The following is a 26,784-nucleotide window of genomic DNA, read 5'->3' on the forward strand; positions in this document are numbered from 1 at the left end:
TTTCCTTTCCCATATTAGGGAAGTTTTTGACTATAATCTCCTCAAATATTTTCTCTGGTCCTTTCTCTCTCTCTTCTCCTTCTGGGACCCCTATAATGAGAATGTTGTTGCATTTAATGTCATCCCAGAGGTCTCTTAGACTGTCTTCATTTCTTTTCATTCTTTTTTCTTTAATCTGTTCCACAGCAGTGAATTCCACCATTCTGTCTTCCAGGTCACTTATCCGTTCTTCTGCCTCAGTTATTCTGCTATTGATTCCTTCTAGTGTAGTTTTCATTTCAGTTATTTTATTGTTCATCCCTATTTGTTTGTTCTTTAATACTTCTAGGTCTTTGTTAAACATTTCTTGAATCTGCTCGATCTTCGCCTACATTCTTTTTCCGAGGTCCTGGATCATCTTCACTATCATTTTTCTGAATTCTTTTTCTGGAAGGTTGCCTATCTCCACTTCATTTAGGTGTTTTTCTGGGGTTTTATCTTGTTCCTTCATCTGGTACATAGTCCTCTGCCTTTTCATCTTGTCTATCTTTCTGTGAATGTGGTTTTTGTTCCACAGGCTGCAGGATTGTAGTTCTTCTTGCTTCTGCTGTCTGCCCTCTGGTGGATGAGGCTATCTAAGAGGCTTGTGTAAGTTTCCTGATGGGAGGGACTGGTGGTGGATAGAGCTGACTGTTGCTCTGGTGGGCAGAGCTCAGTAAAACTTTAATCTGCTTGACTGTTAATGGGTGGGGCTGGGTTCCCTCCCTGTTGGTTGTTTGGCCTGAGGCAACCCAACACTGGACCCTCCCTGGGCTCTTTGGTGGGGCTAATGACAGACTCTGGGAGGGCTCACGCCAAGGAGTACTTCCCAGAACTTCTGCTGCCAGTGTCCTTGTCCCCACGGTGAGCCAAGCCACCCCCCCACCTCTACAGGAGACCCTCCAACACTAGCAGGTAGGTCTGGTTCGGTCTCCCCTGGCGTCACTGCTCCTTCCCCTGGGTCCCGATAAGCACACTACTTTGTGTGTGCCCTCCAAGAGTGGAGTCTCTGTTTCCCCCAGTCCTGTCAAAGTCCTGCAATCAATTCCCACTAGGCTCCAAAGTCTGATTCTCTCGGAATTCCTCCTCCCATTGCCGGACCCCCAGGTTGGGAAGCCTGATGTGGGGCTCAGAACCTTCACTCCAGTGGGTGGACTTCTGTGGTATAAGTGTTCTCCAGTTTGTGAGTCACCCACCCAGAAGTTATGGGATTTGATTTTATTGGGATTGCGCCCCTCCTACCATCTCATTGTGGCTTCTCCTTTGTCTTTAGATGTGGGGTATCGTTTTTGGCGAGTTCCAGTGTCTTCCTGTCGATGATTGTCCAGCAGCTAGTTGTGATTCTGGTGTTGTCACAAGAGGGAGTGAGAGCACGTCCTTCTTCTCCGCAATCTTGGTTCCTCTACTCTAATACAGTATTTTAAATCAACTATACTTTAATAATAAATACGTACTTACATACATACATTTGAAAAAAAAAAAAGAAATGTGCTGGAATGAGCAACATCACCAAATGCAGGGTGGGGATGGAAGTGGGATGAGACTGGGGAGATGCACATAGTGAGTTTTAGCACTAGTGGTAATGTTTTATTCCTTAAACTGGATGGTGGGCACATGAATGTTTATCATAGTACTCTTTATGCCTTTTCATATGTCTCAACACTTCTTAATAAATTTGTACCCCAACGTGCTTTAATTATAATGACTGAATTATCCAAGTTAATGGTGTGTGCAAGTGGATGCATTACCAAGAGGCTGTGTGTAAATCAGTTTATAAACCATTTTTAAGATGCAACATGCAGTATGCTTTTTAAAAGGATATCTGTGGTAATTTTCTCATTCAACATTCAATCCTAGGTTCTTTGAGTGTGAAAATTACTTACTGAATGAAGGCATATTTGATAAACATTAACTGAATACTGAATATGTAGTAGGCACTGTGATATATGCTAAGGGCCTAAACATGAATAAGACATGGTCCCATCCCTAAAGGAATTCTTTCTAGTGAGAGAGATAAGCCTGTAAATGGATAACTACATTACAGTAAGACTTGGTAAGAGGTGTGTGTATGACGTGCTAAGCGAGTACAATAGAGTACAACAGGAGGGAGCCACTCAACGTGCCTCTGGGAGGTGTAGAAAAGGCTTTTCCCTGTAGAAAAGGAGATTATATGCAAGGATATTGATGCTTTAAGAAAACTAATGAAATCATTGTGCTTAGAAGTCCCTGACCCCTGACCCCTGAGAATTCAGTGCTGATCATCTGATCTCACTGCCATGTCACTTTATAATGATCAATATATATATCTGGATGATAAAAAATATGAATTTATTTTTTTGGTCACAACTACACTTATGCATATATGTATGTGTGTATGTATATATGCACTATCTTACTCCAAAAGGACAGAGATGTCCTATAACTAAACAGACAGCACTAAACAACAACAGCACAACAGATGATTAATATTGGGCTGGTGTAGTTGAGGACAGGAAGAGGAACTGAGAAAAAGAGAATAATTATGACATAAAATCTTGGCACTTAAGCTGACTGTAAAAACTCTTACAAGATGGAAAACACATAGTCTTTATTATTCAGTCACAGAAAAGTTCAAAGAGAAAAAAATGTATGTTCTACTGGTAAAAATTATTAGAACTTCTTTGATGTAAAGGTTGTAGAGAACATATAGGTTTGCTTTCATAGAAGGTTAGATTTTTTATTCTTATTTTTTTAGATCAAGGTAGAGGTGTCAAAAATGGCAGAGATTAAAGACTATTTCTATAGTATTGGAAATGTAAACATTACAAAAATTTTTTTAAGTTTTCACATTTTTGGTGCTCTTGTTTATACTTTTCACCAACATAAATTCAGTCTAAGGAAAAGGCTTTTTCAATTCTATCATATGTTTAAAAACACCAAGAAATAGTTGTGAGGTAAATAAGAGTTTTCTGGTTTTTAGATAAGTCTAGCTCATCTAAAGAGATTATTAAAATTCCTTGAAATTAACAGTAATTATTAGGGAAGAGGGCTGATGTATAAAAACTAGTATGTAATTAAAACGTAAGTCAGCCATGAAATAAAAACTTATTTTCCTGAGACAAAGATATTTCTAGATAATATTTTTTAAAAGGCTGAGAAAAGGATTTATAAAACAACTACTTTAATGAAAGTGTAGTAAGAAATCAGATATTTTTGCTGAACTATTTTCGATTTCAGAGACGTTTTGGTTATTTCAAAAAGTTTTAACTACACTTTCAGGAAAAAAAATCCTTGTCCCCAAATCCTGTTAACAACACTCTCATTAAGTCTTTCTGAAATGAATCTTCCCCTTTCCATTCCTACTGTGAAAGACAGGGCTCAGGATCTTATCACCTCTCATCTGGACTACAGAAATAGCTTCCCAAGATTCCCATCTATTGTCAACCTTCCTTTTGTTCGGAGTTATTCTCTGAGGAAGACAGTATGAAAGGAAACCTTAGAGTTAGGACCCTCCATTATTTGTTGCTTTATATCACCAATCCTTACCACATAAGTTTACAGAGGCTCTAGAATGGTCCAGATTGCTTCAGGAAAGTTCAGACCCTGTGTAGGGCTGTGCCAATCTAAAAAATCTGAAGCGCTCCCGAAAGAGTCAACCAATTGTGAAATACTCCCCAACTTCCAGTCAATGGCAGGGTAGTCCTGGCAGTACTGTAGTGAGCCTGGCATCATATCCCAAGGCACAGTTTTCATTCTTAAATTTACATCTGACTTCGGATCCCTTTCCCTAGACTATAGTGATGATGGGAGCTCAATGGAAGTGGCACAGGGCTGTGTTAACAACATAAAGAACATTTCCTGGAAATGTTCTATAGGGGTATCAGGACATGGCAGTTTAATACCCATGGCAAGCAAGAGTAAGTTAATTTGCTTTCTTTTTTATCTATGGAGGCTTGCCTAGCTTCCATATTCAGCACAGTTACTAAAGTCAGAATGTGGCTTATCCCAATGAAACCACAAAAGTTGAAATCAGGAGAAATGCAGGGAATCTGCACCAGCATTTACTCTGTGATGATTCCCTTGATTCTCTTCCTGAGAAAGAGATAGAAAAAAGAAGAGAGAGGGAGAACATACATAATAATGAAAATCAGAAGAGATCTGGGAACACATCTGATTTACATCTTTATCTCCATTGCCCCAATAAATTCAATCACTAAGCCAGACAACAGATTTGACTGCAAGTTACAAACAAACTGAGGGTTTTAATAGTACATATGGTCACATTGTGAGGAGGCAGGACATATAGCATACAGTTTCATATACTGCTGACAGGAGAGAAGACAGCTGCAGCACTTCTGTGGAACAATTTTATAACAGCTAATTGCACAACTTCTAAGAAACCATCACATAAACTTTCTTAAGGAAGGAAGGACACACACATGCATGTGTGTGTGCAGTAATAGCAGAAAGACTGCAAATAACGCAAATGCTCATCAAGAGGGAATTGGCTTGTTCTATGGAGAGATTTTAAAAATACATTAAGTTAAAAAAATCTAATTGCAGCATATACACAAATTCCCATTTGTGTAAAAAGGGAGATATATTCTTGGGTGCACACATCTATATGTAGAGAACATTTCTGGATAGTTATACAGTAATTCACTAATATAGGGTACCTCTGAAGACCAAGACTAGGAGAGTCAGAAGAGTAAGAAAACTTTTCCTCATCTCTGCCCTGCCATACTCAATTTTTCCTTATATCTGCCTTTCTCTACCGTCTGAAATTTTTCCTGAGTATGTATTACTTTTATAATGTAAAATACTTAATGGAAAAGAAAACTATCACATTCTACTCATCTAACTTCACACTAGCTGAAGCTAAAGCAAACACAATAGATGTCTAACAAACACATTTATTGATCATCCTCTAGCCTACTTTCTGCCAGGGCTGTTTTAGGTAATGAGAATATAATGAAGAACAGCTGGTCTTTAAAGCAGAAATATAGGAAATAAGAATACCATTTTGCAGGCCCCCAACTCAGCTCCATCCCAAGTTCCATAAAAAGGTATTCTTAGTCATGATTCTAGAATAAAGATTGTGATTAGCAAATGCTGTGGTGTTAGTGACCCTTTTAAGACAAGGTGTTGACTCTGTTAAATCCTTGACAAGACTCTTTTCCAGGGAAAGCTGTCAGGGTTGGGTTAGATCTCGAGGCATCAATCATCTACAGGAAAGATGAGCCAGCCACAGCAGTCACATCTCCTTACCAGGGCTCAGTCCCCTTTTAGTATTTCCTCCCCTGTTCTTGACCTCACAGCTGGGTTGTCTTTACCTGCCACCTCTGGTTGGTATCTCAGGGGTGGGGGGCTTAGTTCCCCCTGGACCATTAACTCTGACCCTCAATGGGGAGTAGTGGCCTGACTATTGCTGGCTCAATCTCCTCATCAGGTCTAGATTCTTAGTACAATATTATTCATACTTTTGTTATTAAAACAGTTTATAAATAGGAAGACACTTACTTCCCTTTCCTTATTTCCCATGAAAAGATAATTACAATAATATTCCTTAGGAATATCCCAAGCAATAATTCTTTATTGTCTTATGCCTATTTGGCCAAAAGTAGATAAAGCTAACACACATAAAAATAAAAGTTATACTTTTAAAACCTGTCAAACACTTAAAATGTATGCATTACCTGAAAGAATCTCTTAACAATCATCTAGTGGAGCTACTGATCCCACATTTTATGCCACTTATCTCAGCCTCCTAAGCAGAGGTCTAATGAAAGCATCGAGGGCACACAATACAGGACTCTGGAGAAAGAAGTTGGAGCACCATACATTATCTGAATGGAGCTAATGGTGACAGAAAATGATTAGGAGGAAGTGGTCCAATATGCCACCTTGAAACAGAGAGCATGGTTAAATTTATAGAAACCATGTATCCAATATTCTGTCACAATATAAAGTTAATGCCTTCCCTACCACCTGGACACCACCTCTCCTGGATCAAGACAAACAATATGATCCATGGTAGCACTTCTTGTTCTTTCTTTAGATTAAAAAAAAAAAAAAAAGTAGAAATCCTGCACAGTGCCAGCAAAACTTACATCCTGGGGTACACACAAAGATTGCCTATAATTAAGAAACAGATAGGCAAAAGAAACTCTTAATGATGCAATTATAGCTATCCAACTGAACATTAAGAGGAGAAAAATCATTCATGTCATATTGTAAGCCCAAGAGAACTTCTAGACCTCAATATTGTGTTAAACTAATAATAAATTCCATTCAGCTCAAAAAAGATTTCAGTGCTACATGTGGTTTTTAGTTACTGAAGTGAGTCTGTGGATACAACATTCATGGTATTCCTCTTTGGCAGGTTATTTACCCTCCCGCTACCAATGTTGATATGTGTTAAAATTAAACGATTCACCATCACTGATTTCCACTGTCAGACCTAAGCGTCACCTAGCTCTGACTTGAATGGAAATGAGGATGTAAAAGTGAAAATGGTCTGAGAGAATGACAGCCTCTCTTGAAGGGCAGGTGAAGGTTCAGTGACCTCTGGGCACTCTAGTCCATTCTGGTGAATCACTGCTTTGGGAAGTAAAAGACCCTGTGGCTCATAAAACCTGATGATATTAAGAAGAGGGAAGGAATTCACACTTAGAATTCAGGGTCACTGCTAGAAATACAACTTTAAAAATTCAAGGGTAAGGAAAAATACCATATTTTAAAATGAATTACTAATGTGTTTTTTCTTTAAAAGTATTGGGAAAAGCCATATCATGCAGATGTTCATTACTTATTCAATGTACACCATTGAGAGATAAATAGAACTGTTAGAATACAAAAATGCCAAGGGTAATTCAACTACTGCAATGTAAGTGTGGCATAACTGATTCGCCATGACATACAATTTTCTAAAAGCTATTCTGTTAGAAGGCAATAAATGAGTGCAGAAATGATTTACACTCTTCTGAAACATGGTTATTATTCAGTATTTTATTTTTAAAAATATATACACTCTATACTGTTATGTTTATTCTCTAGAGTATAATAAAAACATAATTGAATTTGATGAAAAATAGACTTGATTCTAAATGTAGCATACAGCACATACAGCTCTCCCTTATTTTATCCCCTGTGAAGATCAATGGTCACTTGAGGTGGTTTTGCTCTAGGTTTGTTTTAATATATGGGCAATAAAATATTTTTAATTTAAAAATTATATCCTTATATTCCATGTCATATTTTCTTTTTAATACTAACATCTGAATTTTGACCTAAGTAACAATTTATGAATGCAAAGTACAGTATTTTAATCATTGTTTTACTTCTCAATATGATTTCTTATTGACCAGGTAGGACAGGAAATTAACTGTAGATGGTTTAGCAAATAAAAATGAAGCAGTCTATAACAAAAGCATCAGAGCTCAGTGACTTGTTTGTTTGTTTGTTTTATCTTTTTTTTCTTTGGCCTTGCCCTGCGGCATGTGGGATCTTAGTTCCCCGACCAGGGATTGAACCCATCCCTCCTGCAGTGGAAGCACAGAGTCTTAACCACTGGACTGCCAGGGAAGTCCCTCAGGGACTTGTTTTGATGGTGCCTCAAGGCCATTATAAACGAAGAAGGTTACTTTTTAGAAAATATTTAAAATTTGTTTTAATATAACCACCTCTCTCTGTATATGTATAACTGAATCACTTTGCTGTACATCTGAAACTAACACAACATTGTAAATCAACTATACTTCAATTAAAAAAAATTTTTTAGTATCAGTTAGTGAAAAAAATAATAACCATCTTTAGAATATAGATAAGTGACTTGTTAATCTATTCAAGCTAACACTCTTTTCATTTATAAGTTCCTTTGGGTTAGAAACTGTTTCATGAAATATATAAATATATAATATATATAAGTTAAATAAATACATAATTACACTGAAGTTTAATATAGTGATTTTATATTTACATATACAATATAAATTATAATATACACTCTCTATAGTGTGGTTAAGTCTCATATATATGTTATTTTTAAAAAAGACACACACACACACACACACACACATAGACATATAAATTAAGGGCAGATACAAATTAAAAATAAGAGGCTTAATTCTCCCTGTTGAAAATAAGGGAAAAGGTTTCCCTCGTTTCCTATTTCTTAAAGTATTTACCTTAGAAACTTGCAAATGTAAGAACTTTTTCATCTCTTTAAAATATATCCCTTGGAAGACTAGACAGACCTTTTGTCAGCTTTCTCAGCCAGGACTGTCTTTCTCAAGAACCTGGGAATCATCTTTTCAAAATACAAACACCAAAGGAGAGAGCCCCCCTATATCCCTGTTCCTGTGAAGAGTAGGAGCCTAACTTCAGTGGGTGCCTTGATCCAATTTGCAACACTGCTTCTTGTCATAAAGATATAAGAAGTTTGCTTCTCCTCAGGATGAAGCCAACTAGCTAACACAGGTGTTCTTTAATCATGGTAAAGTTAGGATGAACCATGTGTGAAAAAATGGGCTGTCAAATCCTCTATTTGAAGGCTAGTTATGAGACAGGAAGGAAGGGGGCAGGGCACAACCACTAAAAGAATGATACAACCATTAAGAAAAACAGGATACCACAAAAACCAGTTAGAACCTGCTAGGCCCAAGATGGCAGAAGTTTCGACTTCCAGTAGACCTTGAGCCTCATTATACACTCATTGTAATACAGTAGCATACACTAAATGATACACCCACAGGAGCCATAACAGTTCTGAGGCCGACCATAAAAGGCCAAAAAGTGGGCGGTGGCCCAATTCCTGGAAATATCTACCCCTTCCCCAAAATACCTGTAATAATCCTCCCACTCATTAGCCTATGAAACTACCCAGCCCATAAAAACTAACCACCCCATATTTTGGGGCTGCTCTCGTCTCCTGAGAGGGCCCACACCGTCTATGGGGTGTGTATCTCTCTAAATAAACCTGCTTTCACTTTACTATGGCTAACTCTTGAATTCTTTCCTGCTTGAAACCAAGGATCCTCACTGGACGGGCTGTCCCAGGGACTTGGGACTCACCTGAGACCTGGGACATGACTATCCTCTCGCGCCCCATTTTTTCCTATAAGTTATTGTCGATCTTGAAAACATGTATGTAATGGGTGTACCTACTAGACTATATAAAGGGCTGTGCATGGTTCCTTTCTGTCTTTGCAATCTCTTAGCAGATCGCCTGGGATGCTTATTACAGTTTGGTTTAATGCCTATTGAATAACAGAAGTGTTTTCTTTTTCTTTTGCCTTTGTGGAGAGGATTTCTGGGATGGGAGAAGATTTTGTTTTTAATTATAATTCCGCAACAATATGCTATTTTTTGGTTTTTTGTTTGTTTTCTGTTTTTTTAAATTTTTATTGGAGTATAGGTTATCTTTTGAATTTAAGTTATTTATGCCCATCGTTATGATGAAAAGTTAACTGTATTCTCATATTAAACATGAGGAAAAAATTGCAAGAAAATTTCACTTGCTTGGTTCAGTTCCTTTGACAATCCAATATAACTATATTTTAAATTTTAAAATGGAGATACTATATGTCATTCAATAATAGAAATTTTTACTGTGGTGTGCATATTTGTAACCCACATTGATAGGGATAGAGTAGGATAGTTACACAGGTAGTTGTAGAAGTCCCAGTAGGGGATTATAGATAGACAGGGAAACCTAGGGAACTTTGGGAGACCACCGTAAGTTAACAGTCGCTCAAGAAAGCTATCGGAACGTTGTAGAACGAAGCAGGCTTGCTTAACTATAAAGTCATAAATAAAAGCACGAGATACACCCCAGGTCATTAAGTGAAAGAGAAAAAATGAGGCCTGCATTCTGCTGGTTGAAATCAACAAGATAATGATCCTTAGGAGCAAGGACAGGAATTTAAGGGAAAGGTGACATTCCAAAGTAGGAGACCCTCATTATATGGAAACCTGAGATGATTCAACATATTTTAGTATATGTTACCACCCTTCTGCTGATTTGAATAAGTGCCGTGACAGTCCTAGTTTGACCTCATGGTTCAAATACTCTCCTGCCCAATAAGAAGGAGGAGGTAGTGATGTAAGCCTGATGAGGAAGAATGAGGAGGAAGGTGGTCTTTTCCCCCTGCCCCACTTTCCTTTGATTATAAAAATGTAGCCCGCTTAATCCTTGGGGCAGAGCCCCCTCACCTGTCCTCTTGCATCTCTCACAAGCTTCCTATATTAATAAATCTACTCGTTGCCTATCACTTTGCCTCTTGCTGAATTCCTTCTGCGCTGAGACACAAAGAACCTGAGCCTCAGTAAGTCCAGACATGAGGTGAGTGATTCAAATAAAAACACCGTGGGTTCAAGTACCAATTTGGGTTTAGGCTGGGTTCAAGTCCCGGCCCGTGGGTTCAAGTCCCAATCTGAGTTACACGGTTTCAACATGAGATGAATTATTAGAATCTTTGATCAAAAGGACTGAAATAAGCAAACTGACTCTAGGGTCTAAATGCATATGAAGACAAAGTCCTTTCTATCAGAGGATATGTATTAATGGAAATCTGCTTAACTGTACCTGCTTCCCCCAGTGTTTAGAAACACTAATTTTGGAGTAGGTGATAAAGACTAACCTTGCATAGGTGGACTCCCTAGCCTCCTAAGTAAGTGAGGAGACTTAAAATGACAAACACTACATAAAAATAATTTAATGTTCTGCTTTCAGCAATTCAAGCAATCCATGGCCTTATACTACGATTTTATTTTAATACCTTAATTCCAAAATTTTAATTTCTGTGCTTATCCGTCAAATGAGAATATTTAACTCTAAACCTGTTAGTGAAAATGCAGGCCATCAATACTGGCAAACTAAGAAATCATGAACAGTTTAGGTGAGCAGAATTTGCCACCCTAAAATATGTCTCTTTGGGATATTAAATTATTTTAAGCTGGTTGTTTTCTAAGAAACACACACATGGTAAACACTCTGAAAACCAAGCACGAGCTACCCTTTTGTTAGAAACATTCACATTTATAAGGAAACTCTCCATTTGTAAGGGTGTCTCCCTCACTGTACCAGAAAGAGGAGGATCTCTAGAAACTCTTATCAGTGGAGAAGGTACTGACTTAAATCTGCATAACAACCTTACCCTTGTTTACTGTGCTTTTCCTGGTAACTTTCCAAGACACTCTCTGCATAACAACCTTACCCTTGTTTACTGTGCTTTTCCTGGTAACTTCCCAAGACACTCTACCCACCCTCAACATCCTCTTTTGCCTTTAGCTGAGAATGGTATTTAAGATGAGGATTTTGGCCATTTTGGCCAGCTACTCAGTTTATCTGGTTCTCTCCCACGTATACATGTTATTACACTTTTGTTTGATTTTCTCCTGTTAATCTGTCTCATGTCAATTTAATTCTTAGACTACTCAAAAGAACCTAGAAGGGCAGAGGATAACTTCCTCCTCCCAACGAGAGTAATTCAACAAACTTTATCTATTTGAAGGCAATGCCTGTATCTTTTAGCCTTATTTAAAGTAGTAATCAGATAAGGAAAATCATGTTATATTCTAGAGGGGAGGGTCTAATTAATTTTTTTCAGGAAAGTTAATGATAATTAAAACCTAAAATTTTCTTAAGAGCAGGAAACACTAAAATTAGACTAGATAAAAGTTCGTGTAAATGAAACATGAAACCAACTTGTTTTAAAATTAGCAATATTTACCTTATGGCATTTTGTTCTATCTTTTCATCAATGTCATTGAAGATCTGCTTAAACTCCAAGTCTCCAGGAAATGAATTTAACAAACAATGTAGGTCAAAAGAATTATGGGAATATTCATCTCCCCAATCCATCCTGAGGAATAAGAATAAAAAATGTCAGTTTCCCCAAAATGAAAGGAAAAAAACCCACCTCAAGTTGTGATATTAACTCCAAAATAATAATGCCCATTTAGAGGCAAAATACAGCAGTAGAAGAAGTAGGGTATTATTAATCTAGGTAGATTGTTTTATTATTTAAATTTCATGAGGTGTGACCTAATTTTCACACTTTTCTATGGTTTGAAAGCTGAAAAAAAGTCAGAGTACCTAAGCATCCTGCTGCTTCTCACTGTAACCAAGAGCTGCAAAGGAAATCGCGAAGCCTCAGGGACCTGTGTGAACAAGGGTGGTTGCTTCAAGAATTCAGCAACTTCCCTCCACTCGTGTCAACATATTGACCTAGTCATTGGAACCTCAGAATTTTTTAGTCTCATCCCCTAGTCCTGTTTTATATGTGAAGAAGGTAAAATTTCCCTTGCGTTCTTCTACCACCCCTGTTAACCTAAGTACTGATATTGGACTAAAACTTAAATACAATACTCCTTCTAGAGATAAGCATTTTCCCACTACCAAAACTTCAATCATTCATTCCATGTGTATTCACTGAATGCTTGATATATAACAGGCACTGCTGAAGAAGCTGGGGATATAGCTGCAACAAGTCAAAGTCCCTGCCCTCATGGTGTTTTTGATCTAGTGGGGAAAGTAGATTTTAAAAACACATAACCAGATATATTTTATAAAAGATTACATGATGAGAAGTGCTATGAGAACAAATACAGCAGGGCAATGAGATAGACTAAAAATGATAGAGTTGGGGCAGAGTGTGAACTTTTTTTATTTAGAGGTATGTTATTTTTTGACATAAAATAGCAATCTGATGACTGATGGTATAAATGAATGAGAAATTTAAACATTAAATTATAACACATATACATAGACTAAATATTAACAAGAAAAAGGCTTGGAAAAATGTGGTTTTAGTTTGGATACGCCCAAAATATTTGAAATATTATCTAAAAAGTTTTGCAGAAGCTACACAACACTAATAGACACACTCATCCTTAATTATTTAATTATTAATAAATGTAGGTAATTTATTATCATATAATAAAACAGCTAAAGATTTCTCATAGTTTCTATCTGGCACTTCAAAGAAGTTGTTTTGGAATACAGCTTTTATTCTTCCTAAGAGATATTATTTTATGAGGAAAACATTCAACTAAAACATTTTAATATAGAAGTCCATGGTATCACCAGACTTGTCATTTGAAACTCAATTAGTTCCAATATACCATTTTTAAATATCAAAATCCTCATATATTTGGAGTCTCCTTTTAAAAATGTTTTGCAATAAAAGGTTTAATTTTTCATTTGAAAACTAATATTTACCTATAATATACCATAATTAATATTAACTTGAAATCAGGCAAAAAAATAAAATTGCCAAAACTATAAGCTAAGTGGTAGAAAATGCTATGTCCATCAGAAGTTATACTTCTTTAGGACAACAAAACCTCAATATTTCTATATACCAATGAGTTTGATATCTTCCTATCTTTCCAGTAGCTCACCTACTTACAGCTATTATCAGAACAGTCATTTCTGAACCCAATGGCCAATATTACTAATAATGAATTCAGTTTATGTATTTGCATATTTTTGAATCTTTTTGGGTAGTTCAACTTTTCAGGTGATGAGATTTTCAAAAACTGTTGCAAGAAAATAAAATTTCACTTTTATAATGGAAAGATTTGAATGGCTGAGGGTTCTTGTAGAGAACTCAAACTTAGTAAATATTTTGTTTATAGCCAGCTTCTCTGTAATAAAACAAAGTATGTTATCAATATTCTGTTCAGAGTTGCCCCAATTTGTCGATATTGTAACGCCTCATTACTTCAGACTCCACATATTCAAACTAAAGAAAATATGTGTAGAAGTCAGCTTAAATATAATAGCAAACTAGTAATATGACTTGTTGTATATCTACTATGTATAAGGTAATTTATATACATCACCTTCCTTAATCTTCATAATAACTCTACAAAACAGTTATTATCCTCATGTATAGGGGAGGGAACTTGGGCCCAAAGAAATGAACTAACATGTCCATGTTACATAGCAACCCAGTGTTAGGGGGTAGGGTATGAACCCAGACCTGTTTGGTTTTAAAACTTGAGGTTGCTGGACTCTTGATAAATGAATCAGTTACTGCATATAAAACATTGTAGAATGTAGAAATGATATTAAAATGTTAAAATGGTTATCTCTGGACAGACTGGATAGACTATGGTTGATTTTTATTTTCTTCTTCATATTTAGCACTTTCCTATGTTTTGCAATAAGTACTTATTTTATATATAATTAGGAAAAGTAGTTTAAAAAGAAATCATACACGTCCTTTGCTCTCAGGACGTGTATGATCTCTTATTTTATTGGGTTGGCCAAAAAGTTCGTTCGGGTTTTTGGTAAGCTGCTATGGAAAAGCCCGAACGAACTTTTTGGCCAGCCCAATATACTTTCGATATGTCTTCATTTGAAACATCTTCCAACCTTAAAAGTTCTCTCTTGCCAATTTGTATTTATAATTTCTTTCAAAGTCTGATTCAAACCTTACATAATTCCTAAATATCTCTCCACTGACCATTTCACCAAACTTTTTGTATTGTTTTGTGGTATTTGTGCTTACAAATGCTGTTAAAAGGAAATCTGTTGTTTTGTATCATTTCAGTATTGAATGTGTGTGTTATGTTCTTCATTGAAATCAGCTCTGGGGTAAAACAATAATGGATAGAAACAGGTCAAACATTCAGATGGGTTTGGTGACCATGATTTTGAAGGATTCCCAATCTACATGGTTGCATGATTTTCTCTATTTAACCTCAGGAGAGAAGTTAATCAGTACACACAAAGACTGTCATTATAAAGGAATGCCATTTGATAACAATGATGGGGTACCAGAATGATGATGGTTCAGAGTTTTCATATGACTGGCATAGACCTGTGATGCCTCCATATGTATGGTAAGATTTCAAGGTGGTGAAGGACAAGAGAAACAAGAGCCACCTTTACAGTGGTAGTAAAGTTTAAGATGCTGTGTGATAGGATAATAGAAAACTTGATGGGCAAACTATAATAAGATGCGAAAATTAACCTGAGTGAATAGGGATGCACAGGACCAACATGAGAAATAAAGGAGGGAGAGTACAGACTGTAGTAAGTGACGCTCAAGTTTGGATTTAGAAGTTTTCCCATTAGGATGGCAGTGATCCCTGCAGGACTGTGATGAGAAAGAAGCACGCACTGAATGAGTATGAGCACAGACACCAAACTTCCCATTTCCTTACATGTATTTTGTGCGCCCACAGTGTGTCTGACACCGTGCTGGGCATCATGAAGGAGCAGAGAGACTGAATGACTGAACAGTCTCTCCTCTCAAGGAACAATAATAAGAACAGGACCATAAGAAAGGGAGCGAGTAGAAAGATCATTGCTATACTCTTAAGTGAAACATAACTATGACCTCAACAACAGAAAAGTAAATTTATTGAGGGACCAATGTAATCTGGGAAATACTTCAGTGGTATTTCAAAAAGATAGAATTACCTTTAAAAAATCTAAGGGGAAAAAGGAAGAGGCTATGAAGCTATGGATCAAGATATAGTTTTATATTCTGTTTACGTCCCTATAAATCGTCATCAGGGACACAATAATAATTTGACATAATGAATGAAGTCTCTTATCCTAATCCACGATCAATCAAAGATGGGAATTATAACTTTTTAAAGTACAATAACTTCGTTTTTGAAATTTCCATTCCCCAACCCTGTTTTTAAATGTTCATTCTCCTGTAATGTTTCTGATCACTTTTTGTATAAGATTAAAAAAACAGTGTTTAATATTTCAAACAAGTATTAGCAGCCAATCTAATATTAATTATTGCCTTTTAAAGACAAGTTATGCTTGAAGAATTATATCTAAGCCAAACATCTGTAGATCAAGTTTCAGCCATAGGCAAATTATAACAGTTGAGTTATAAATTCCTGAGAACAATGACTATAATAAAATATGAAAATATTAATAAGCACTGCCAGAAAACATAACAGTAAAGCAATAAACCTAATCATACCTTACGTGAAAAGAAAGCACACAAAAGTAATTTTGGACTCTCACTTGTCCCTTAACATATTTTAAAATGATACCTTTCTATCCTAAGGTCTCTTCTTCTTTATTTAAACACATACAATGGTTAGAGTTCTTATCTTATCTTTTTTCGGTTTCTTCAATAATAAAAGTCCTGAGTGCCATTCTTCTTAAGACCAACATGATTAAAAAGGAATGAAAGATAGAAAAACCAACCCTTGGGAGGAAATCCACAACGGAAATTTAGTCAGTAAAGGAAACATTTGGATCAAGTGATTTCTCCAGTGAGGAGGGTCTAATGCCTTTCATATCTATGGCTGGACTGTGGAATTAATGTGTCCACCAGCTCTAGCTCACCTGAAGTCCTGCCGTCCAATATCACTGTCTAGCCTAAAATAAACAGTTAATTAGCAGAGTAAGTGGGGTATTCTAATTAATTAAAGATAATTATACATTCCACATATAACTGAACAAGTTTCAAAATGTTGCTCTATAATAAAATACGTTTAACTCTAAACATCATTGAACCAAGAATCAAAAGATTTGAGTCCTGATCCTGGTCTGCCAATGCCTCTGTGACTTCGGGTGAGTCACTCAATCTGTCAAGAGGGATGGAGCTTATGCTCCTCATTTATAAAATGAGGTGAATGGATTTATTAGGCTCTGAGGTTTCTTCTAGCTATAAATTTGTTGATGAAAATGGTAGGAGAAGGACACATTTCTGAACCCCCTAAATTAACTTTTCCATGGACTATTTTGTTTGTCAATACCATCATTGTTCCTGTATCCTGGACTCTCAGAGCTATTTTTAATTCTTCCCTTTTCCCTTCTCCAGGACTGCCACATGAAAAGCTAAAGTAGAATCTGTAGCTTAGCAAGAAATATTATGTGAAAAGAGGACACGTGAGGCAGGAAGACATTCTCTTACGGTAATAGGTAGATGCCCTGTACTGAAGCTCCATTCTCCAACCTGCAGCTCCCTAAAATATTCTAAAAAGCAATCAGCCCATGTTTCTGGGTTCCTTTGAATTGACACACTCTACTCAACAAAAGATGTCTGAGAAGAACTGAGTTGGGGCATTATGCCTCCACAAGGAAAAAGGTGACATTACAGCCATCATGTATCCTTGAGCTATTATTCTTGGTATCTTTTATATTATTTGTATTATTCTTTGTATTTCTTGTTTGGTTTGAGTTGCTGATTTGATAAAAAAAAAAAGCAAACTGAAATTTGGACCAGGTCGTCATTCTTAAATCTGGACCAGCCTTTTCTTCTGGCCTGGTTCATTTTTACTTTTCCATCCATATTTAGTCACAAAGTAGTCTTCTTATGTCATTCACAAAGTCCTGCCAACTTTATATAATTCAAAATTTAACTTTTACTAAATCTTGACAATTTTATGTAGTTATAAAGTTGTACAAAAAAATTATTATTTTACCTCTTACATATGTTGGCTTGTTTACTGCCATATATATTTAACAGCTTTCCCTAGAACCATTATAAATTTCATTCATTATGAAGCCTATATAATTTCCAAAAAAAATTTTTTTAAGGTTAGATCTTCCCCTGTGATATTTCAGAGTTGCCAAAAATTTCTTTTCATCAATTACTAAGAGTTGAAATTTTAATGTTCTAGCCTCCCCTAAAGACTGAGAAACAACTCAAATGGCTCTCCATTTGTTGACAGTCATTTCAAATACCTAATACATTAAAGTCTTATATTAGGAAATAATGAACTTGTTTTATTCAATTTATACTGCTATGCTTTCTACTAATTATTGTGGAAGTTCTGATTATTATAATTATATGAGCTATAATATTGATATACATCCAGTAAGTACTCATATTAACATACTACAACTATTAAAATCCCCTTTGATAAAATATAGAACACTTCACTGTAACTCCTCTATTAGTAATTTAGATATGTGTATGTATGAAGTAGAAACTGACAGGATCAGTTGGAATACACTATTGCAGCTTGACAAGCAAACAGAATTAATTGTCATATGCTTTACTCACCAAATTGACATTGCTTTCTTTATTTTTCAGTGTACCTTTCTTTCCAGAAAATATTTTCATTTTAATAACTCTTTATAATCTTCAATATGCAATCTTCGTCATCTCTTGCTTTAATACAACAGTGAAACCAAGATAATTAAAAATGAATTTAATTTCAGCATTCTTTTATAACTTGGAACTTTTATATTTCACATGATTTAAAAGTCATAAAACACAGATGTAGAGAACAAATGTATGGATACCAAGGGGGGAAAGCGGGGCGGGGGCGGGGGGGATGGTGGTGTGCTGAATTGGGAGATTGGGATTAACATATATACACTAATATGTATAAAATAGATAACTAATAAGAACCTGCTGTATAAAAAAATAAATAAAATTCAAAAAAAATCAGTTTAAGACTAAAAAAAATAAATTAAAAAAGTCATAAAATTATTATACATTTTGAGATTAGAACTAAATAATGTCACAAATCATGGGGCTGTGATTTACTAATGAATTTTCAAGTACAGTAAAACCTTAGTAATTTAGAAAACAGCACATCTGCATTAGAAAGTTTAAGTTATGGAGCACTTTTTAAAAGGCAGTTGTATTATGCAGCAAGTGGGAATAATAAATAGCTTATGAGATGTCAATTATATTTTTAAGGAACTCTTTTAATAATTAGGCAAGAATGCTTTGAACTTAGTACGTACTTTGTATCGAATTGGGTGCTTCTAAAGGAGTTACAGTTCTTAAAGTATGTTCCAAGAGTTGAAGAATTTCTCCCAAAATGTTAATATTATTGATTAGCTAGTCAAATTAATGTGATACTATTCTCCTAAATTTTAGTAATATTATTAATTAACATCAATTTGATGAATAAATCTATCCACTGAAATACCCTTTTATGACTTTCAGGGCTTTGCTCCATCAGTTATCATCAACTAGTCCTACAGCATCAATATCCCTTTCAGTTGACTATAAACATGTTCAAGTTTCTTGCTTTTTAGAAACCAACAAAACCCTCCCTAGGATCCCCTTCTTTTCATAGCCCGGCATCTCAAAATAGCAGTCCATATTTCTTAATCTCATGTTCTCATCTTTCACTTCTCAACCCAGAATAATCTGGTTTCAGCCTCCATCCTTTTACTGAAACTGACAAAACATTTTTCACTTCCCATCATACTCAATCTCTGCACTATTTGGTACTGATAGCTACTCATTCCTTGAAGTTGTCTTCTCTCTTGTCAATTTTCCTAAGTATTATACTTTCCTAGTTCTCTTCTAGTTTCTCACACCCTTCATTCAGAGGCTCCTGGTAGGAGTCCCCACTTTGGGTAGCTGGCCAGCTCACATTTCTTTTTTTATCTGATATACAGTATCAGATGTACAATGGTGGCGCATTTTCTATGCTAAAGGACCCAGCTTTCCTGGTCATAACTAATTGATTCAGGGTTAGAAGTCTGAGCCAAGCTAAACCATCAGATGCATACTAAATAAATTTTGAAATGTGGAATGAAGGCAGGGACAGGGAATCACTGGTAGTAAACCAATCACGACACTTCCAGCCTCCCAAGAAAAGACGCATGGATTTTTTTGGCTGAGGCCCCTGTAATTGCCCAGTTCCTGTCCTCCTCTGACTGACTGATTGCTCATACAGCTTCCTTTTGGTTCTGTGCGATACATATAATAAATCCTTTCCCTGCTCAACTGCCCAAAAGCCACTTGTTTGTTTGTTTGTTTGTTTAAATTAACCAGAGTAGTTTTTATTAAACTAATAAACATCTTGATTGGCTCCTCTCTCATCTCTGCCATTGAACACTGATATTCACCACAGAGTTCTTTCTAAACCTGCTTCTCATTTTACATTCTTTCCTTGAGCATTTTTCATTCAAAGCAACTGCTTCCTTTTATGTAATTTTACTGTAGTAGATTTATTTTAATTAAAAAATTTTGTTTTATTTTTATTCATTGGATTTTCTCCTCAGACCTCAAAAACCTTTTCCTATTAGTTTCATTTTTCAGTCTTCCCAAATCTCCTTATTTCCCTTGCCTGAGTTGGGAAGCAGATTACGGAAATTTCTCTTTTGCTTCTCTTCCTACCCATCTCATGCTGGAGTTACTGGTCCTCTTTCTATTCTGCATGTTTTTCACAACCTCTTTCATCTACTATCTTGATGCTGAAAATTCAAGGTCTATGTCTCTAATTCTCTAAAACCCCACACATACTTCCAAGCACTTACTAGACAATTCCACTTTCCTGATCCAAAGGTCCCTTCAACTCAACATGCTCAGCATTTAATTCAAAATATTTTTCTTGGATTTCCCTGGTGGCGCAGCAGTTAAGAATCCGCCTGCCAATGCAGTGGACACGGGTTCGAGCCCTGGTCCGGGAAGATCGCACATGCCGCGGAGCAACTAAGCCCGTGCGCCACAACTACTAAGACTGCGCTCTACAGCCCGCGAGCCACAGCTATTGAAGCCCGCGCGCCTAGAGCCCGTGCTCCGCAACAAGAGAAGCCACCGCAATCAGAAGCCCGTGCACCGCAACGAAGAGTAGCCCCCGCTCGCCGCAACTAGAGAAAGCCCGCGCACAGCAACGAAGACCCAATGCAGCCAAAAGTAAAAATAAATAAATAACCTTAAGAAAAAAAAAATCTTTTTCTTAAAATGACTTTTCTTCCTATGTCATAGGGTCACCACCTACCTAATCTCCCTCTCCAATGCCTAGTATTTTAAATCAGGAGTCAGCTAACTATGGTGTAGTCTGTTTTTTCTATGGCCTACAAGCTAAGGATACTTTTTACATTTCTAACATGTTGTAAAAATTAAAAAACAAACAAAAAAGAATATACTACAATGGCCGTATGCTGTCCACAAATCCTAAAATATTTACTATCTGGCCTTTAATAGAAAAAGTTTGCTGACCCCTGTTTTAAATGGTCATCAACTTCTTTGACCCTTTCTCTTCCTAGTATCTTAAATGGTCACCACTGCTCTCAAATTTGACTTCTCCTTCTTTCTGCACCAGCGACCCAAATCTGGAACACTATCTTGTCTCCAAGATACATAAATACATATTTGTGGTATAATAAATACATATTTGGTTTTTGCCACTCCTACCCCCTTCCTTACTTCGTCCTATGTGTCTCTTCCATTTGGCTGTTCCTGAGTTGTATCCTTTTTAATAAAACTGTAATCAGAAGTATGGCACTTTCCTGAGTTCTGTGAGTCATTCAAATGAATTATTGAACCTGTGGGAGCTGCTGAATTTGTAGTCAGCCAGGCAGAAGCGGGTATCCCTGGAGACCTCACTTGCTCACGTCTGAAGTGGGGGCAGTCTTGTAGGACTAAGCATTTAACTTTCAATGACTGTGCTAACTCCAGGTAGTTAGTGTTAGAACTGTTGAACTGAATTGTAGGAAACCTGGATGATATCCACATTGAACACTGGCATTAGACTTCTCATGTTACAAACCAATTCAGATCATTTCACTACCTTGCCTAAATATCACTGAAGGTTTTCCATAATGCATAGGATATCTCCAGGTTCTTCACCTAGTTTTATATATATGTATTCGTCATATTTATTTATATTTTTCTACTATAACTGTCCTTGGTTGACACCTTGAAATAGCCTTTTGCTATAACTCCTTCTACTAAGAATGCTTTCAGTAGAAAATCATGTTTATGGAAGGCATGTACTTCATTAAAGTAGATAATACTATTTATAGAAAACATATAACTATAATATACTATAATAACTGTGAAAAGGTAAGAAAATATATTTATGGTGAAAAATTGGATTTTACATTTATTTATGCTATCAAATAACATTTAAATGTGATACCTTAAAACTCTTTCTAGTTTCCATCTACCAAAAAAGGAAATCAAATAAAAGTGATCTTTAAGAACCCTTCTAGTTTAAAAATTCTATTATTTTAACCATGTGGTCTATTTCTTTAATATTTAATTTTCTGTTATCCTGCCTTTGAAGTATACTTTTTAATTCTATAGTTCAATAGAGGGATAATTTGTTGTTGGTTATAAATAAATTCATATGAAATGACCTGAAAACCTATTTAAAAAGCAATCAGTGAAAGTAAATATTGGATTTCTTCATGTTAAATCTGAAAATCCATCACTATTCTTGCTTTTTACTTTATTTGCTGCTTAACATATCTCAACAGTGAATCTATCACATCAACATAGTCATCATGATCCAAGCTGCAAATAATAGAGAGTGTCAGTGTCAATTTTGCTTTCTCACACTTGCTTCCCTTCACTTCATCTGATTTTAATAATCCCTGTCAAACCACAAACAGTCCAAATTACCTTCATGACACAGAAGCTTTCAAGGAGCAGACAGAATCTCAACTTTCATTTAGCAACTACAAAAGAAAGCTGTCCAGCTGGACAAATACTATTTCCACACTTGACAATCTCTACAGTTGAGCGTGCATTTTAATTTTAACTAAACCTGCCAGGAGTTTGATATGAGCTTCTTGTTTTGTGTAGATTGACTCATAGGATTATCAGACCAATGACTGTAATTGTGATGAAAGAACCCAGTATTTTTCTACTAAAAGATGAATCATATACCAAAGCTGAGGGACCAAAATGAACATATAAGAGGCAATGTGGAGGCATGGATTATAGAAAGAAAACTACTTAAATTAGGTGCTTTAATTACTAAATAAAGTCTAAAGATACAGAACACATTCTTTGAAAGAACTAATAAGTAAAAATAAAATGTAAAAACATTAAAATTTTATGCATAGATACCATTGAGAAACAATCCTAAGAATGAAAAATAAAGAGATTTTTAAAATTGTTTTGGATTGACTCAACTTCAAAGTCAAATTTCTAGAATAGTTCTATGTGTGAAATTATAATAAAACTGACATTCTTGACAAGATATTAGAAAGTCCACTCTATACTAATCAACATGCCCTTGTACACACAATGTGAAACTTTGAAAAAAGTCAGAGTAAAAATGAATAATGATAATAAGTTTGTAGAGGAGTAGTAGAATAAATGTTACCTGCAAAACTATACATAAACTATTATATCTTTGAAGCTTAATTTATTAAACTTACAATCTGAAAGTTTCAAATGGTAAGATATTTCTGGGAACATTTCCTAAGCTAGGCCTGAATTCTTCCTATAGTTATAGAACCTCGAAATTGCCAAATGTCAGTCTTCTGTCCAACCTGCTACACTCCACACTAGTCCCAGGCACTTCCCCAAAGGAAGTGCTATTAGGGCACTGTTTCTCCCTAAATCTGTCCTGGACACCACAGCTCAGTTTCCTTTACCAGTCCCTTTTTCTGTCTCTTTCCTGTGGTCCTCTGACTGAACAATTTCATCCGCATCCATGTCTTCTGCTACAACTTGTGTTTGGAGCTCCTGTTCTAACTGTCCAACTCCACACTGGATAATTCCCGTGGATGTCCCACAGACACCTAAACTCAACATGCCCCAAACAATTTTATTATCTTCCCTCTAAAAGGTCTTCATTTTCTTGAGGTCCCTCTGATAGTTAACAGCACCACTATCAACTTAGGCACTCATGTCAGAAATGTGGGAGTCATCCCCCATGTTCTAATGTTCTCTCACCAGTCCCACAACCAGATGGTTAGTCTGCCTTCATATTTGTCATATCCAACCCTGTTCTCATATTGCTTCTGTGTAAATCCAAAATCCAAACTGCTGGATTAGTACAGCAGTTTGCTAAAGTGTTTCCCTATTTTTTGCATTATCTCCTAACTCATTCTCTATCCTACCACCAGAATGATCTTTGTAAAGGTGAGAGAGGAATCAGTGTTTATAGCAAGATTTTAACTCTAAGTGACTGGTAGAAAAGACATACTCTTAAGCGAAAGAGAAAAATCAGAGGAAAGAGTTAATTTTTAATTAGTAGGGGGAAAGGGAGTGTTCATTTTGGGAATAATGAATTTGAAGTATAAGAATTACAATAAAGCAATCATTTGGAAAAGGGGAAATGGGATTTGGGAAGGAGGGGATGAAGCATATATACATCAAAGGATTATAGAATTTATTCATCCAAACTAGGACTTTTTTTTTTGGAGTAAAAAGGGTACTGAAAATAATTTAAATTATGTAATTTTTTGAGATGGATACTTACAAATCAAGTAAGTAGCTTTATAATATTTGTGGACCTATGTAATACTTATATTCAAAATAACACTCTTTCAAAACATTCCTATATCTATGCCCATTGAAGTAAAAAAATCTTTATATTGTTTTAACATTAAATATATAAAAACAGATGATTCTTGGTACATTTCATATACTTTAATCAATTTCTTAGTTGTGTCTGCCTCTCACAGTTATTTTTCTGAAGAATGTATTTTTAAAAATATGATTGTATTATTTGTATAATTTTCCAAGATACAATTTATGGTTAGTAAATTTTAAGTTGTTGATACCTTCAAGTGACTCTTCTGTATACTCTTTCTCAGGTGCAAATCTATCTGGTAAATTTATTAAGTTCAGAGCAAATTCAATAGTGGAAAATATCACCAATTTTAATTTTTAATAATGAAATACATAAATACTCTAGCCAAAATATTTTTACAGTTTCTATTTTTTTGCCTCTATGCAAAGTGCCTTTTTGGACTAATAACATAAGACAAATTTATCAAATAAATATATATGCTTATTTTCAAAGTTTTGCTAAATTTATTTATTTATTTAACATCTTTATTGGAGTATAATTGCTTTACAATGGTGTGTTAGTTTCTGTTGTATAACAAAGTGAATCAGCTATATGCATACATATATCCCCATATCCCCTTCCTCTTGCATCTCCCTCCCACCCTCCTTATCCCACCCCTCTAGGTGGTCACAAAGCACCGAGCTGATCTCCCTGTGCTATGAGGCTGCTTCCCACTAGCTATTTATTTTACATTTGGTAATGTATATGTCAATGTTACTCTCTCACTTCGTCCCAGCTTACCCTTCCCCCTCCCCGTGTCCTCAAGTCCATTCTCTACATCTGTGTCTTTATTCCTGTCCTGCCCTTAGGTTCATCAGAACCATTTTTTTTTTTAGATTCCATATATATGTATTAGCATACAGTATTTGTTTTTCTCTTTCTCGCTTACTTCACTCTGTATGGCAGACTCTAGGTCCATCCACCTCACGACAAATAACTCAATTTCGTTTCTTTTTATGGCTGAGTAATATTCCATTATATATATGTGCCACATCTTCTTTATCCATTCATCTGTCGATGGACACTTAGGCTGCTTCCATGTCCTGGCTATTGTAAATAGTGCTGCGATGAACACTGTGGTACATGACTCTTTTTGAATTATGGTTTTCTCAGGGTATATGCCCAGTAGTGGGATTGCTGGGTCATATGGTAGTTCTATTTTTATGTTTTGCTAAATTTAGGTACTGCAAACTTGTAGGCTTTTCCAGGTTAACGTCAATCTGAATCATAATATAAATTTATTCGATTAAAAATATGAACTCTATCAAAATATTTTCCCCATAAGTGTAGGTATTTCAAAACACAATTATGGAATTTCACAATTAAATTTTATACATCATTCGAGTTCTTATAAATTAATTTGTTCAGTTTCCCATTTGATTTCAGGGAGAAACATTTCAAGGTCCTCCTATTTGCAAGCTTTGTGTTCAATAACTGCAATTCCCTAAAAGCTTCACATAAACTGAATTTTTTGCCTTCTACTTGTTAAATGCTTTGACTAAAAATTTCCAGTAGATTTTGCAGAAACTGCACCAAAATTTAGAGAACATTTTTACGAAAGTGTTTAATACCATGGTAGGATACTTTCATTGATTTACAAACTTACTCTTCAAAGTCTCAAAAATTTCTAAAATCCTACATCTGTGTCTTCATTCCTGTCCTGCCCTTAGGTTCATCAGAACCATTTTTTTTTTCAGATTCCATATATATGTGTTAGAGAGAAAGTGTATACTGCCATGCTTAAGTTATTTTTATTTTATCAGATCAATCTAACCATAAAAATTTCCAGGCTGGGGACTTCCCTAGTGGTCTAGTGGCTAAGACTCCACACTCCCAATGCAGGGGGCCCGGGTTCGATCCCTAGTCAGGGAACTAGACCCCACAGGCCACAACTAAAGATCCTGCATGCCACAAGGAAGATCGAAGATCCCACATGCCACAACTAAGATGGGGCACAGCCAAATAAATAAAATAAATAAATTAAATATTTTAAAAAAAATTTCCAGGCTGGTTATTTCATGTATGTATAAACATATTTGTACTCTTTTAGAACTATATCTTCTATTTAGATTGGTAGATTTTATAGATTTCTTAGAGGCAATTATGAATTGCACAAATATGTGCATCACAACATATTCTAAGTATAGTTCTCTCTATAGGTTCTAAATTTATTCAAAAAATTTTATGATGTTATGTTCTACCTCAACATTTTTTTTTTTTTTTGTCTGCACAGGATCTTAGTTCCCCGACCAGGGATGGAACCCACACCCCCTACAGTGGAAGCACAGAGTCTTAACCACTGGACTGTCAGGAAAGTCCCAACATATTTTTAATATCACCAAGACCAAACAATTTTATCATGTACGTTGCAGTTTGTAATTCAATTTACAATAAATAGTATTCACAATAATGTCAAGTGTTTCACCTTTTACAGAACGAACTTCTAAATGCTTTACTTTGATGCCATTTATTTGACAAGAAACTTGAACTATTATTGGAATTAGTTGATTTTTTTTTTACTAGAAATATCCAATGATACTGAGGTAAAAGTGGCATCATTTAAGTGTTAGT

The 26,784-nt window shown here is 35.7% G+C and overlaps 1 protein-coding gene across 3 annotated transcripts in view; it reads right to left on the reverse strand.

Annotated features, from left to right (window-relative positions):
* The window catches only part of KIAA0825 (KIAA0825 ortholog), a 408,207-nt gene that overhangs the window by 339,030 nt on the left and 42,393 nt on the right, over nucleotides 1-26,784 (reverse strand). For all 3 annotated transcript variants that reach the window (XM_068535640.1, XM_068535641.1, XM_068535642.1), the window contains one exon: nucleotides 11,730-11,861. In XM_068535640.1, the coding sequence (XP_068391741.1) occupies nucleotides 11,730-11,860 (131 nt within the window). In that variant the 5' untranslated portion in view covers nucleotide 11,861. The remainder of the gene's footprint in view (nucleotides 1-11,729; nucleotides 11,862-26,784) is intronic.

Source organism: Eschrichtius robustus, chromosome 2 (genome assembly GCF_028021215.1).
Source record: "Eschrichtius robustus isolate mEscRob2 chromosome 2, mEscRob2.pri, whole genome shotgun sequence".
In the NCBI taxonomy this organism is placed as follows: Eukaryota; Metazoa; Chordata; class Mammalia; order Artiodactyla; family Eschrichtiidae; genus Eschrichtius; species Eschrichtius robustus.